Source organism: Mustela erminea, chromosome 3 (genome assembly GCF_009829155.1).
Source record: "Mustela erminea isolate mMusErm1 chromosome 3, mMusErm1.Pri, whole genome shotgun sequence".
In the NCBI taxonomy this organism is placed as follows: domain Eukaryota; kingdom Metazoa; phylum Chordata; class Mammalia; order Carnivora; family Mustelidae; genus Mustela; species Mustela erminea.
Window position 1 is genome coordinate 84,700,892 of NC_045616.1, and position 17,014 is coordinate 84,717,905.

The window sequence follows — 17,014 nt, forward strand, 5'->3', positions numbered from 1 at the left end:
GACTCTTGGAAAGAGGACTCGATAAGGAGGTCTGTCGGCTCCACTGCGGCCTCTAAGCTTTTCAGCATCCCCAGAGCCACTGCCATATGTTATCATGAGTAGGAAGCACAGGTCCCAAGGCCACTAAGGGGAAGGCCTGATTACTGGGCCTACAAATATGAGAACTTGGGAGGGACACTCATGGCAAATTCAAAGTCTTGAACAAACTCTTTATGGAACAAGACTCCCTTTTAATTTTACATTCCTTAATCTCTGATACAAAACCCATGAGCTTTAATTTCTTCATAAATGTAAAGTGTACATTTAGTAGAAAGTGCTACAGAACTGGAAGAAAAATCTTTGCTGTGGTCCATCCTTCAAACTACAGTCAACCATCCCTCTGTGAAGAACATCATTTTTTCAGACCCTAACGGCATTCATTTGCAGAAGCTCATGTGCTTAGGTGAGGAGGTGGGGTTGGGAGACAGATCCCACTTCATTACATTGCAGTTACCTATTCCCCACCTATTGGCATCTACCTCTCAAGGCCATTTCACAGAGTGAAATTACACGTCAGAGTGATGTTGCCCAAAACCACCTGCAGGTGGCGCACAGGACTGCTGCTGAAGAACTCAGGGTTCCAGAAAAAGAGGAAGAGTATCTGGTAAATCCTTCTGCTTTCACTGATCCCAGTGCAAACACCTTCTTTGCAGGTGGCCTCTAACACCCTACTACTACCAGTCAAACCAGCCAGGGTTACCTATGATTTCTCACAGCACAGCGGAACCCTGAAGAATTCATCTTTCGAAAAGGAACAAGATTCCCTTTGCACCGTTCTCAGAGAAATTTCTGCTGCAAGCCAGCCACGTTTCAGCTGCAGTCCCTCCTGGTCAGTGGTAACAAACCACAAACCAGGACATAGAATTGAAGCAGTCCTGTTTTTTGACCTACACCATGTGGAATATGTACTTTTAAATTGTTTGCCAAAATTTTTTAAAACCAGGACATTTCAAAGAAAACTCTGCCGTTTCACTTTCTCTTGAAAAATTTCAAGATCTGGCAACAAAGGGCACATTTTCACTCAGCAAAAATGAGCTCACAACAGGGTCGTGAAGCCCTCAGGGCCCATTTTGCAACTCCCTGGTCTAGGCTCTGAGCCCTGGACTCTGCAGTAAGTACAACTCCACCTTGTCCAAGCACAGAGGTATCTGCTAACACAAGGAGGCATGGTTTCTACCTTTGCACAATTTATGAACCAGCAAAAAACAATTAGGTAACAAAATACTAGAATGACTGCTCTGGGGTTGACCAAGAAGTCTTACTTTAGACACTTGTGAGTAACTGATGAACCACTATATAAAATCCAAAAACAAGGCTGCCCTAAAATCCAAGAGCAAGGTTTGCATAATTCTCACCTTGGCAGCCCCAATCTGCTCCTTCCGAAACTTCTCCAAGGGAGTGATGAGCACCTCGCTGGCATTCTCAATCTGGTGAGGAAAAACAGGGCAGGGGAATGGGGTAGACACATACACATAAAAGCAAATATCAGTTAAGAATTCTAGCAGTTTTGGCACAAAATGCCTCTCACTTTAAAATCTGAGTAAGCAGGGCGCCTGGGTGGCTCAGTCAGTTAAGTATCTGACTCTTTTTTTTTTTTTAAGCTTTTATTTAATTTGACAGAGAGAGATCACAAGTAGGCAGAGAGGCAGCCAGAGACCGAAGGGGAAGCAGTCTCCCCACTGAGCAGAAAGCCCGATATGGTGCTTGATCCCAGGACCCTGGGATCATGACCTGAGCCAAAGGCAGAGGCTTAATCCACTAAGCCAACCAGGCACCCCATCGTCTGACTCTTGATTTAAGCTCAGGTGATGATCTTGGGGCCCAGTGGCATTAGGTTCTGTGCTCAGTGGGGAGTCTCCTTGAGGATTCTCTCCCTCTCTCTCTGGCCCCTCCCCTACCATGCTCTCAAGCTCTCTAAAACAAATCTTTTTTTTTTTTAAACTGAGTAAGCAATACTGTTGCACGTGTCAATTGTTCACAATACTTGAACAGAAAGCATGTCAGATCAAACTCATCATCTCAAAACATGGAATTCTTCCTGTGTGTGACTGATTCCTTAAAAATGAGTACCTTTTGGGGCACCTGGGTGGTTCACTCAGTTAAGCATCTGCCTTTAGCTCAAGTCATGATCCTAGGGTCCTGGGATTGAGCCCCACATTGGACTCCCTGCTCAGTGGAGAGTCTGCTTCTTCCTTTCCCTCTGCCCTTTCCCCAGTCATTCTGTATCTCAAATAAATAAAATCTTTTTTTTTTAAAATGAGTACCACCTGGGTGGCTCAGCTGGTTAAGTGTCAGCCTTTGGCTCAGCTCATGATCCCGGGGACCTGGGATCAAGCCCCACAGTCTGTTTCTCCCTCTCCCTCTGACCCTCCCCACTGCTTATGCTCTTGCTCACTTACTCTCTCTAATGAATAAATTAAAAATCTTAACAATAATAAAAACAAGTATTTGAAAAATGTAAGCAACCATGTAAAGGTAGAAGGGAACTGGTGACAGGGTAGGATCTAAATTTCAGCTTCAGGTATATCTTATGAATGCCCATTCACCCAAGCTATTTTTAGGTAGATATATTTTAGGCAGATAAACACTGAGTCTAGATTAAGAGCAAGAAACATCTTTGGACATGGGGTGGCATGAAAACCTTCCAAGTCTGACTTTGTGTATTCCTAACAGTACAAGAATCAGGACATCTGCGCCTCCAGACCACTGGCTACCTCTCAACCTCCCCCACCACTCACTCCATCAGATCCTAGATACCAACCATACCATCGCCCCCATGTACCTCAAATGCACAAAACTAGTCTTATTTCCAGGTTTTTGCATTTAGACATTCCCTCACATGCTTGATCCCCAAATGCTCTCATGAATGACTCATTTATTATTCTAATTGAGGTACTGGTTTACAGGACACCACTTTAAGAAGGCCTTCCATGATCACCCGCATATTCCAAAGAAACTTCTCACCAGGCCACCAAGTGTTTTCTTCAGAAGATGTAGGCCAGATAAAGTTTTCTAATTTACCACTCTGCAAACACACACACATACCACTACCTCATAAATGTTCACTTGCCTACCATTTCCCCCCAAACACAGAAGAGTGCTGAAACAAAGAAGCACTCGAATATTTTTCAATGACTACAGGAGTGAATGAATTATTTCTTGACTAGCTGCCAACTGTGTGACCACAGGCAAAGTATTTAACCTCTCTGGGCTCTAATTTCCTAATCTGCAAAATGAGTAGGCTGGATTGTTCCAGCTCTAGGAATCTATGGTCTATTCTAAGGCAGTAAAATATTTTACAATCTTTCCTTTTAAATCATTCACTGCTCACTTGTCACTCAATTAATTATTTCAGGAATCTTGATACAACAAAGCATTATTTTTCTAAATCACATGCATATACATCACAATGAAACCAACAGAGTAAATGCCAGAAGCCAAAGATGGACACAGCCAAGAACTAACTGAGCAATAGGAGGAATAAAAGGTGGCAGGTCTCCAAATTTATCGCCATTTGCTTTTTTCTCAATTTTGAGAGCACTTATCTAGGAAGAGAGCATTTTAACATGAGGGTTGCAATGTTTAATTTGTTTGATTTTTATTATTATTTGATGTTGCTTAATGGGCTCACTTGTTTAAAACTTCCACAAATCAAGGGTAAGTCTTCAAAGCTCACAGTGGTATCCTGAGCCCCTAAGCCACTAATTTTCACCCTAAGCTGCATGTCAGGCTCACCTGGGAAGCTTCTAAAAACCTCAATGTCCAGGCTACACTTCAAACCAATAAAATCAGAATCTCTGTGCTTCATCCTAGGAATCAGTATACTTTAAACTTCCCAAGTTGTTTCAATGGGCATCCATGATTGAGAATCTAGCCTTAAGGAGATGCTAAATACACAAAAGCAGTACCTACTCACCTGGGAACCAGGATGCCCAAGACCCTATCCCAGTCCTTCTACTGCTTGCTATTTGCCTTCACCAGACCTCAGTTTTCCCATGCGGCCAATGAAAGACTACAGACAGTGAGAAACAAGGTTGTTCTGGGTCTAAGATTCTAGGACTGTGTAATTTCCACCAGTTGCAAGCACTACACTGATGCTGGGAACAGAAACCCACTCTATGCTCTTCAAGAACATGAGACAGACAGATGCAATGATTATCAGACACAATGTGGTAAATGGAGAATCAGAGACATGAGCTGGATACTAAGAAAATACAAAGCATGGCCAAATACCCCAGGGAGTCAGAGAAGGCTTCCCAAAAATGTGTGGCTTTTCAAAGCTGAGCTCAGCTGATGAGGTACAGAAGGGGCTTGCAACAGCTAGATACTCAGACGCACACAGCAGAAACTCAGTTCACTGACATTAATAATAAAATTGCAGAGGCAAACTGAAGAGTATAATCCAGTCATTGTTCTCTTACCATAGGCCACAGCAATCTGTCCAGTATTCAGCTTGATTTGCTTACCACACCCCCCACCCACAAATACTGACTCCGCCAAGAATCAGACTCCAAAGAGTCACTTCCCTTTCTCAGGCAGTAGCACATGCACAAACACACAAGCTTCCCCCTGCCTCCACCCACCACCAACCCTGCTGCAGCCACCAGCCTCCGGATTCTGGTTCAAGTGCCCAAAAATGAGCAATCAAGGAAAACAGAGAGACACTATTTCTGTCTCTCTGTGCAGGGCAGAAGGTGAGAGCTTCTGCTCTATTGAGAATTTCAACAAAATTTCCCCATTCTTTGGTCTAACACAAATTTGGGTTTGAATCCAGACTGCGACTGTTTTTTAACTATGTGATCTTGGGCATGTTAATCATTCTAAACCTCAAGATCTTTATCTAGACACTGGGATGCTATAGGTACCACCTCACAGAATCATCACGTGGGTTAAAATTTACAATGTATGCATACATAATGTCTTGGTCAAGACTACGGACTGAGCAGCATCTCCTGAAAATTTATAAGGGGAAGCCCTAACCTCTATCAATTAAACAAAGAGACTCTACTCTAATGGTCTAACAGCCTATGTAAGCCAACCAAAACCCAAGGCTATAAATCCCTCAAGGTTAAGAAATGGAAACAACTAGGCTTTCCCAAATAAGGCAATAGCCTGAGATATAGCCCATCATGTAATTTCCTTGCTACTTCCATCTCTATAAAAGTATTTGCTCTATAGTTCTGTCAGTAGAGCTTTCCGAAATATTTCTAGTTTGGTACTATCCAATATGAACCAATTTTTGTTCAAATAAAATCTTACAAAATATGCTATGTCTTACATTATCCTTTAATACCGTCAGTGTAACACTATCTGGAGATGAAGCCTTTGGAAGGTAATTAGGTCATCAGAGTAGAATCCTCACAATGGGATTAAAGCCATTCTAAGCAAAGACTGAAGAGCCATTCCGTCCCCTTTCCCTCCCATTTACGGACACAGTAAGAAGGGGGCCATGTGCAAGCCAGGAAAAGTGTCCTCACCAGGAACCAAATCAGTTGGATCCTTAATCTTGGACTACCCAGTCTCCACAACTTTGAGAAATCGGTATTTGCTGTGGAAGCCATCCAGCCCACGGCATTCTGTTATGGCAGTCTATGCAGATTAAGATAGTGGACTTAGTCTCAAATGATCAGTTTTAGCATGGGAAGAGCGGGAAAATCTTCATTGATAGACTCTTCCTAGGCCTCAGTAGCACTGCTAGCTTAGGGGCAAGCCTTCCAGGGACAAACCAGCATGCAGCCAGCAGGGGGATTTCAAATCAGGCTTCATTCTTGGTATCTCAGCGATAAGAAGAGGATGCAAAAGAACTTATAGATGCGGAATCCCTCATCTGTTGATGTTGAGCCACATCAGAATGAGAATACAGGAGGTATCTCTTAAGAACCTGGAGATCAGCATTTGATTCTTGATTTTGCACAGTGCCTCCCTTGAAGAACCTCTTATAAATGTCATCATTTACTCCGTGCCCATACAGTACATACTGGGTGCATACTAGAGGGCAGGCACTAGCGTTAGGCGTTTCGGAATAAAAAGTGAAGGAGTGCCCTTCAAAGGTCTTGCATAAGTTTAGCAAAATGAGGAAAGCAGGGAGCAGAGTGTGACACCTTCATTTCCACTCTGCCTGTAGGGAATTGGAGACCCCCAAAAGTTAATTAATTCAAAAGATCCACCCGTAAGTCATACCTTATGGGTGCACCTTACAGTGAATCTTTGGGAGGTCAACAACGTGGTTCTAACATTATCCACACTAGGGCACCTGGGTGGCTCAGTGGGTTAAGCCGCTGCCTTCGGCTCAGGTCATGATCTCAGGGTCCTGGGGTTGAGTCCCGCATCGGGCTCTCTGCTCGGCAGGGAGCCTGCTTCCCTCTCTCTCTCTCTCTGCCTGCCTCTCCATCTACTTGTGATTTCTCTCTTTCAAATAAATAAATAAAATCTTTAAAAAAAAAAATATTATCCACACTAATCCCTTAACAATTGCGAAATGTTTCTAACCCTGCAAAGATGAGAAGATGAGGCTTGCTCAAGAGCTCAAAACACTCAAGTGGTGGAGGCTGGACTCAAACCCAGTTCTTCTGACAACAAATCTCTTGACATGATCACACTGTATGGGAGCAAAAGCAGCCCAGCCGTACTCACCATCCGTATCCGTTCATCTTCAAGATTCCTGAGGACAGTGGCAAACTCCTGCAAAGACCTTGCTGGAAAAGAGAAAGTACCATGAAAGGGACATAGAGAAATGGGCCTTTGGGAGCCTTTCCAGGTATAGCTATTATGTTGTGGACTGAAATCCCTCGGCACATGCAGAATCCTAAAGTCAATTGCTTCCCAAGGCTCCCCTTATCTTTTAATCATTAACCATTCAGGATGACCCCCCGAATGCAGGTTAATTTCACCTGGAACTCTAGCTGGGAAAGGATTTCCTTCAAAGACCTGCCTGTTCCTGAGACTACCCAGGGCTGATGAGGTGCTGGCCAGCTTCCAGACTACAGACTAAAAAGGGCAGAGTTCTGCGTAGGAGTTGAAGGATTTCCTGCCCAGGATCTGACCTCTTCGACTTGGGTTGTGGGACTGAGTCAGAAATCAACTTTCCTCTGATACCACAACTGAACCAATATAGCTTGCAATGCAAGCCACATCTCTGGCTTCTCCTTGGATTCTTCTTCCTGAGTCCTCAAGCCACTTGTGAATATAATACACTATAAAAATGCAGCATGGTGGTCAGACCTGAAGAGTCCTCAATAGAGTAATTCCCAAAGGCAAAGGGCAGTAACTGCAATAGCCCTGAGGATATTCAGGACCTATAGGAAATGTTGGGAGCTCCAGAAGTTACTATAGTGATGCATTTTCATTGCTCTCAGCTATCTCCCAGAGGCCTTCCCTCAACCCCAGATCCGGGTACTCTATGTGACAAGAGGAATTCAATAAGCATTTGACAACCTTTTCAATCCTTGCTCACCCCTGAAGCTAACCAAGATGCCCAACGTAAGAAGATTCAAGGGCAATGACTAGACCCTGCCAGAGGGTGTCTTGACACTGCAAATCCTCTGTGCTCAGCACCGCCTGCAAAACACAGGAGGTAAAAGAAAAGCAGAAAAGAGAACCAGTACAGCAATCAACAGTAAACTCTCCCTCAGCCTCTGGTTTAAGAAAGAGGGAGGAGAGCTGGACAGCAAGCTCCTCTGTCCATCTGAAGGCAGTGGCAGCTATGGAGCTCCATACCACAACTGTCAGACCTGAATGTGGGGACAGCAGATCAGAGTCTCCAGTTTTCAAAGAGATGGAAAACCAGAACTTTACACAAAGTTGATTTATATGTTAATTCAATTTTAAGAAATGAGTGCCAAAGAAAACATGGTTGTATTCTGATTTCAGCCCACAAACTATCATTTGCAACCTGTAATTCTTTCCTCCTCTACCTGTCTTCTGGTCTTGCTCTAAGTTCTATAGTACCAGGGCAAAGAAAAGTCACAAAAACAGCCAGAAGCAAAACATTACAGGAGGGTGGAGAGAAGAACCCCACTGCAAACCTTCAAGCTGCCTCCTACAGGCCCCAGGGTGAGAGAAGTGGTCTCAGAACTCTGAGGAGAAGCCCAGAATAGCCCCCTGGCCCCTGACCCTCCCTACACTTTGCTCCCTCCACTGCTGGTGTGGACTTCTTAATTTATGACACTTAGATACTTCCTATCACAGGAAAAGGGCTCAGTAAGAACAATGACAGTTATGAAGAACAGTGACTCATCTTATCAGACACATGGTTATGACTTACCTATACACATTTCATCATCTGTTTCTGCATCTCCTATGCACTGAAATTTAAATTCATTTAAGGAATCAGCAAATTTCCTCTTCGCCAAAGACAAACCTAGCAAGAAAAAGAGTAAAAAACATGAATTACTGACGTAAATTGATTTTCACATTTGCTGAATGTTTTAGTCCTTCTACTAATGTAGCAGCTAGATTTGGTCTTGAGGCTATTTCAAACACAACGTAAATTCAAAATACTGAACAGCTGTTTCTAACATGAAATTCTTACTGGCTTGAAAAATTACTATTTCTGTTACTTTGCTTTAACCATTCCAGTCCCAGTTCTAATTCCTCAAGCCACATACTGAGTCCTGTCACATACATTGGTCACAGGAGGGAATCCAGGAAGAATTGGGTGTTAGAGCAACCTGCCACTGACCTCCCCTGTGGTCCGGCAGTGGGTAGGGAGTGGGAAGAAAGAACATGGAAGTGCCCCATTCCCGTGGCACAGGAGCTCCTGGACTCCTCATTCTGCCTCAAGCGCACATGAGACCGACTTCTCACAACCCTCTCAGCTCCCCCTCATGAGGACGGTGGCCAGCCAGCATGACAAATTCCCATCTGAACCATTTCCCTGGGTCATCGCGTTCCCCACTGCCACAAGAACAAAGCCCTGGCACTGTTGTGAGTTGGGGTAAAAACACACCCCACATATGTTATCTATAAAGAAAGCTCTTAGAAACCCTTGTCGAATCTAAAAAATAAGCTTTCATTTAAGGCAGTATTAAAAGCCAATGATCCCTCCTGAACCCTCAGCTTCTGTTAAGGGTATAAAACCACCCAGGTACCTTTAAGTGGCCTGACAGACACAGCTGCTTGGTACAAATGTGCTTAACTTAATTCCATGTGCAGCCTTCCTGCAGATTAGGCTAATCATTCAAATTACCCTCATAGATATTTCCCTTATTGAAGGGGAAATGGTATTATGTCCAAATTCCCAGAGGAGGGAAATAAGAGGCATAACTGGCAACATGCACTGGCTTTAATGAGATATAGGGAGGAGGTTGGCAGGATTCTGGCTTCACAGATCGACATAATCTAATGGAACAAAAGTATACATGGGCTTCAGCTCTTCTCCTTTCTAAGGAGCACCAGATGTGCTCCTTAAAGTGGGGGCTCATTTTTTTTTTCCATCTTTTGGTTTTGTTTGTTTCCTCTCTGTGTAACCGGCAATGCATCATGCTCAGTGCATGCTGAATAACGTGTGTGGAGGGCAGTATACAAATTTGACCACCAGTGTGCAGCTCGCCAATCCCAGAGCTTACTCAAGCAGTAGGGGCCAGTGGAAGAGCCCGGCTAAGCAGTCCTGCTGTTCTCAGGTCTGGGGCTCAGGCTTACCACACAGACAGCAGGGGCTCCTGCTCGAAAACCACCCTCCTGTGGGCTTGGATGACATGAATCCCAAGATAGCATGGCTTATGCAAGACCCTCTGCTCTGCACCAAAAGAGGAAGACACTTGAAGTGAAGAAGGAGAATCCAGGAGCCACCAGCCAATACTCTCCAGTCTCTCCCTGGTTCAGTCACTTTAATGCAATGGGCCTAGGCAAAAGTCCAAAGATCCTGGCAGAGAAGTCAGCATCTCCTAAAACTGGCCGACTCAAGCAGAAGATATCCCTAAGAATACCAGGGTGACATTCCCTGGCAAGTCAAGAAAGAAACAGATACATCTCAAAGTCAGAACACTGTGAGGAGGAAAGACAGGAGGCCATGGGCAGGCAGGATAAAATAAAGGAAAAACCACCTTTCAGAGTGGAAGACAAAGCCCCCAAGAAGGCCAAAAAGTATCAGGTATAGAATGTGGGCATGGCTGTGCTCAGTCTCACTGGAGTTAGAATGTTCTGATCAGAAATCACAAAGAAAGGCTTGAGCCAAGAGTAAGGCTAGAGTTGCTTCTCTCCACCTAACAATCCTCTGGTGCCTCCTCCATAGGCAAGAAGGACTCAAGCTGGACAACCATCTCCACACAGTGGAATAAAGGTAAAACTTAAGGCAGGCTTGGGAAACCTCCCAACACACACAGAGAAGCTATGCTGCCAGGGGCAGCTACCAATGAGGATCAAGGAGTGGATAATCCTGCACAACAGGGTCTTTGTGTGGCCTTTTCATAGGAGGACCCATTTCACCTGGAGCAGAGATTGTTAGCTTATGACCAGAAAGTAACCTTATTTCGTTGTTGAGTGACACACAGCACACCCCACCACAAAATAAACCTGAGAAGTCATGTGGGCCCCACAAAGCTAATAAAGAGGCCTCTCCCCCTGACAAAAGAATTAGGTAATGAGTGCTAGTCTGGAGTCCATGCTGGGTTATAGGTCAGTGAGTACAGCTAGATAGACTAAAAATCCCAATTACTGATATCTGGAAAGGAAATCACCATGGGCTTGAATGGCTCATGCCTGAGAGAGAAATCTTGGTAAAGGTGTAGGAGGACAACAGGTATTTTGCTCGTTCAGCATCCACTCCCCAGTTTTTTGAACAGCAGTTCAAGCTTGTTTTATTCTATTTTTTAAAAAAGATTTATTTACTTGGCAGAGAGCAAGCACAAGCAGAGGAGGAGGCAGGCAGAGGGAGAAGCATGCTCCCCGCTGAGCAAGGAGCCTGATGTGGGACTTGATCCCAGGACCCAGGGATCATGACCTGAGCCAAAAGCAAATGCTTAATTGACTGAGCCACCCAGGCATCCCTCAAGCTTGCTTTGAAGAACCTCGGCTTTTATATTTGCCTTGCCTCTGGTTGTAGGCTGGTCAGCCCCTTCCCTATAGCCCCTTGCCCTCACCCCAACCTCACCTGGCTCCTGGGTTCAAATTTTAGCTCCACCATTTCCTAGAAGTGTAACTACCCCTAGGTTAGGCCTAACTTCTTATTCGCCTCACCTGACATAAGTTGTCAGCCCCACCTAGGTCATCAGATTGTCGGGAGACCCAGGGAGACACACTACACAAGCACTCTGTACACTGTCAGCTTCAGGTCTAGGCAAGGCTGGGCTCTTCTTCCCTAATGTGTGAATCCTGCAATGACAAAGCCAGAGAAGATAAGCAGGACTACCTATGCTGAGAACTCAGCTAAGTAGAGGAGTGACGTAAGAGCACACAGCTCAAACGTGGGGATCTAAGACTCTATCAGCCTCTGCAGCCTCTGTAGCATGTGGATACACCATGCTGCCTCACCCTGTTAAGATAAAACCCTCTCTGTTACTTGGGACAATGACGAAGACACCAAAAAGAACATCTAAAACACACGGACTCTTGTTTACTTCAACCCAAAATGACCGGTAGAATCTTATGTTGACGATCAACTCTGCCATGCAGCTATTGGGAGATTTCTTTCTGGAGCTTTCACCGTGACCCAACAGGAATCTAAAATGCACACGCCAGTGAGAGGAGTACAGAAAACAGAGAGGCTGGTACTGGTGCTGAGTGCATGCCAAGCTTCACGACACCCTGCTTGTATAACCCACTGTCTCATGTTCAGTACAAGACAGAGCAAGGCGCCAAAAGTCAATGATATTTACTATGCAGAAACATCTGTTGCTAGAAAGGCAGAATGCCGGCCAGAGCAGACAGGAGTCGTAACTGGCAGCTTCTGGGGAGGCCAAGTATTTGCCTTACAGAATTAAGTCACCTCTGCCTCTGGGTGAGGAGACCAGGCAGCTAAGCAACACAGAAGCAGCTAGAAGTCTAGGCACTGAAAGACCACTCTCAAAGGTGTCTGCTGACTGGGGAACAGAGGGAAATGCCATTCTCTTCCTGTGGATGCCCACGCTCTGCCCCCGGATACTCATCACACAGAGTGCTAAGAGAATGTAAACTAAATACCAATTCTTCTTTCAGTAAAAGAAGGTTGATACCTTTTTTTTTTTAAGTTAGGCTCTACCTTAGGTTACACAAGTTTTACCTCAGTACCACAAGTCAAGCCATTCCCATTTTCTTTTGGGGGGAAATTTAACATCTATGTGCTCACACAAACATACCATGCTGAAAGACTCAAGGTAACCTCACTATGACATTTATTTCACGCATCTCTTACCTTTCTTCAGAACTGTATATAACTATCCATAAACTTTTTTTACTCCTTGGTCACATCTCCTGGATTTAGAAACTGATTACAGTTAATGAAGTCCAACTGCCAAGGTAAGTATTTGTGACAAGAATGGCCTGTTGGCTGCTTAAAGCACAAATACTGAAGTCCTCAATCCTAGCTAATCCTTCCCTTCTCTGAAAGTCAATTACATTTACTCTCTGTGCCTGATCACCTTGTATTTGGAATGATTCCAGATCCATGCATGAGTGGTTCCCTGGCATAACACATAGTAAGTGCCTGAGAAAGGCCCAGACGAGTGGCCCTCAAGACATGTTGTACTGATCTGACTAGGCAAAGCCACAGATGTTGGCTTAAGTGGAACATCTGAGATGGCATAATAAGAGGACCCACAGTGACGGCTGGAACATGGACACGAGTCCCCAAGACTGCAGCTAGGCTGCAACTCCCATTCTCAGGTAAAGTTACCACTCTCTAAATCAAACTCACTCTCCTCTCCTATGCTCTCAAAAAACAGCCAACCAAGGACCTCTTCCTGCATCCCCAGTTTGGCAAAGGGGGCCACCATCTGTCCTGCCACACAAGTCAAAGTCACACACCCTTGTATCACCCCTGGTAGCACGGTATCCTTCCCAAGTGTGTCTGTCTTGCCTCCTAAGCATCTCAGTTCTATTCACTTGTCCCTATCACCATCAGCAACCCCTAAACCAAATGCCCCCATTTGCCTGGGTAACTGCAACTGCCTCTGCTCTGGACCCCGAAACCCACTTTTGTTCTTTCAATCAGTTCTCCCCTCAGTCATGTCAGCTCCAATAGTGAATCCTGCAAAGGGTTTCCAGAGTTCTAAAAACCAAGATCAAAGTCCCTCCCAAAGTCTGAGAGGCCCTGCAGGGCCTAGGCCCCCAACTCCCTTTCCAGGTTCTGCCAGCTCCTTGAACATCCTGCTCATCCTGCAGTCCTTAGAAGTTCAGTCCACTAAAAAGCCTACTCTGACTTCTGTAACCAGGCCAACCCCTACCCTCCCCTCACTCTAAGTCCTATGCACCTCCTTTTGTGTGTGTGTACCTCCTTCTTCATAGCAATTTTATATTGTTCAGGTGGTAATTCTATTAGTACCTCCCCAACTAGTAAATTCCTGAAGGGTGAGAACTGTGTCTCTTCATGCTCACCACTACGTCCTCACAAGCTAGCACATAACCTGACTGAGAGCAGGAGTCACAGAAAGCACAAAGTGGGAGGGGAAGCTGGGCTCTTTACTAGCTCCCTGCACTCATCAAAGGTGAAATTCCCGATTATATAATTCATTTTGGAAAAAAAAGTTGATTAGATATATATTAGGAGGAATTTCAAACTTAGGTAAGTCTGGCTGAAGCTGGTGTCTATAGGAATCACCTCCCCTAATGTTGTCTGTTAAGGAAGATTCCCACAGAGCTGTAGCAAGAGCCACCAGGAGAAATGGGCTATAAACATGTCTTGTGGGGTGCCTGGGTGGCTCAGTGGGTTAAAGCCTCTGCCTTGGGCTCTGGTCATGATCCCAGCATCCTGGGATCAAGCCCAGAGCCACCAGGATCTCTGCTCAGCAGGGAGCCTGCTTCCCTTCCTCTCTCTCTCTGCCTGCCTCTCTGCCTACTTGTGACCTCTGTCAAATAAATAAATAAAATCTTTAAAAAAAAATATCTGGTGTTGGCCACAACTATGTGTGCCCTTTCAGCCCCAGGCTGTCCCCAAGCCAGGAGCTAAAAGAGACAAAGGTAGAGTTCCAGAGACACTTCTCTTTTTGCCCATACCTGGACCAGCTGAAAATATATCCTATCAGAAACCATGCTTGGGGACAGGCATTTCCCAGTCTGCAAGTGGCATTTTAAACCTAGTGCCACTGCTTAACGGTAAGAAAAGCAAGTGTTGTTCATTTGTTCACTCTACAGACTGAAACTCTGCACTTTTTCAGGAGCAGAAAGAGACAGTGTTCAAATCTGACAGTCAAACAAAATACCCCCATAGCATTCATCTAGTTTCTGTGATGCAGTCTTACCTAGGGCCACTAGGTGGCGATGGACTGTATCAGGGAAAGGTGGCTAATAACCTAAAGAGAAATGACAAAGCCAGCCTCAAATGTAGTGCTGGGCACAGACCATGTCCTGCTGATGAACACACCCAGCCGAGAAGGGAAATGTCCAGTGGGCACTCAATCAGCAATGGAGAGAGGGGCCCTGGCATCCATGGGGAAGAAATACCCTAATACATTAGAGCGTTCTTGTTCATCTTACCCATTCAAGCCTGAGATACGGAGAGAAAGGGTTGGAGGGATGAAGTCACTGCCAGCACGTCTCTTACATTCTTTCAGATCTGGTGGGAGCAGACTCGGACGACCATTCGTGTCACCCGAGGATGATATGCCCACCAGGCACATCAACCTCCACATCATGAGCGTCCTGATTATACATCCATGTGCTTTTCCTGAGGCCATTTCCCTAAAATTCTATTTCCTAAATGAGGCCATAGCCAACATAGACTCTGGAGAATTTGTTTTTCCAACCAGAGCACTAAGGCTAACTAAATTTTCCGAGTTGATTTTTAAAATGAAATTCAATAGAAGAAAGGGGAGCTTCACTCTTTTCCAGATAAGGTTTCTAATACTATTTACATGGAAACATTCTTCAAGAATAATATGGGAGACCCAAACTCATCTTTGACTACATCAAAATAAGTGTAAACACATTTTGCATTCATTTATGGGGTACTTATTATGTACTTTATTTTTATATAATTATGTATGTTATTTATGGGGTACTTTATTATGTACTTATTATGAGTACTTTAACTCATATTGTCCTCACAATCATCCTATGAATAGGAATTATCATTCCTATTTTGCAGATGGGGAAACAGATTCAGAGATTAAATAATATGCCATGGGCACACAGCTAATGAATGATAATATAAGAAACCTGGTCTCTGTGACTCCAAAACTCTCTACTACTATACTCCATGGCCTAACCTACTCAAATATTTGAGACTCCTCTATCAATGTACTCAAAGAAATCAAAGAACTATACATACACATTCCATATCCTTTAGGAGGATGTAAGTTAGAAGGATCTCATCTGGGTACAGTAAGTGCTTCCTTACCTGTGATTTCAGTTGCCTGCAATGCTCCTCAGTTTATAAGCAGATGACTCTCCTTCTGCCTTAATGTCAGAAGGTCAGTAGTAACCTAATGCTATGTCACAATGCCTACGTCATTCACTTCATGTCATCTCATCACGTGGGCATTTTATCATCTCACATCATCACAAGAAGGGTGAGGACACTAAGATATTTTGAGACACAGTCCACATTCACGTAACTTTCATTACAATGTATTGTTTTAACTCTTACTGTATTTGTAATTATTATTAATATCTCACTATGCCTGATTTAAAAATTAAACTTTATCATTGGTATGTATGAGTAATCTAAATGCATGGGGAAAAAACAAATAGTATATACAGGTTTAATGCTATCTGTGGTTTCAAGGCATCCACTGGGGATACTGGAACATATCCCTTGTGGATGGGGGGGAGGGGGAGAAGGACTACTGTATACAAACTTGCAAATTAAGGCAAAACATGTCAGAGAGATCAGATCAGAAAAGCTACAGAAGTGCGAGCAGGCTATTATTCTAGTTACGGCCATTGGTGGAATCGTTACCCCCCCCCCAAAAAAAAAAAAGAAAGAAGAAGAAGAAGAACAGGAAGTAGCATTTGAAAAGAGCTTTAAAAGTGAAATCAGTTAAAACTGATGATTCACAGACCTATACCCTTGAAACAAATAATACATTATATGTTAATAAAAAAAGTGAAATTAGAGGAGGTGCAGGGCAGGGTAAACGGGCATGAGAAGGTATTCTATAAGTAGCAACAGGATGCAAAGAAATGCAAAAGCAGAGAACCCAGCATCAAACAGTAGGCAGTTGCTTGACAGAAAGAAGGTAAGACTAGGAAAAGGGGTTAGAATCACGGAAGGACTGGAATGCCAAGCTAAGGAATATAGACTTTATCCCTAAAGAAATGGTAACCATATTTTTGTAAAGAAGAAAGACAAAATCAGCTTAAACATTGATTATGACTTTTACTAAGGCCCAGAACTTCATTTTGGGACTTCTACTCTGACTTCCCATCCTGCTTCACTGCTAAAAACATACACCCACAGTCAAGGGGCTTTCTCCTTGTGGGATGATTACATGGTACAGGAAACCTCTAAACCTTGACACTGGATACACAGACCACAGGTCAGCCAGGAGATAACCAGAAAATGAGGGATTCAAAGAAACTCTGCTCCCTACTGAAAACTCCAAGTTCACATCTGGATTATGAGGGCTCAGTAACACCCCTACTACAGACAGGTATACAAAGATATATACTAAGACAACTGTATTTCCAAAGGGCTGCATTTTCTGTTCTTCTTCTTCTTTTTTTTTTTTTAAAGATTTTATTTATTTACTTGACAGAGAGAGATCACAAGTAGGCAGAGATGCAGGCAGAGAGAGAGAGAGAGGAGGAAGCAGGCTCCCCGTGGAGCAGAGAGCTGAATGTGGAGCTCAATCCCAGGACCCTGGGATCACGGCAGAGGATTTAACCCACTGAGCCACCCAGG

General features: G+C 44.2%; 1 protein-coding gene across 4 annotated transcripts in view; it reads right to left on the minus strand.

Moving 5' to 3' along the window:
* ARHGAP26 (Rho GTPase activating protein 26) overlaps positions 1–17,014 on the minus strand; it is a 436,434-nt gene that overhangs the window by 325,259 nt on the left and 94,161 nt on the right. For 3 of the 4 annotated variants that reach the window (XM_032336318.1, XM_032336320.1, XM_032336319.1), the window contains exons 2-4: positions 8,303–8,398; positions 6,673–6,734; positions 1,395–1,466 (exon numbers count right to left, since the gene is read on the minus strand). In XM_032336318.1, the coding sequence (XP_032192209.1) occupies positions 1,395–1,466; positions 6,673–6,734; positions 8,303–8,398 (230 nt within the window). Of the gene's footprint in view, positions 1–1,394; positions 1,467–6,672; positions 6,735–8,302; positions 8,399–15,508; positions 15,544–17,014 lie in introns of those variants that run through there. The other variant, XM_032336321.1, reaches the window with a different exon arrangement.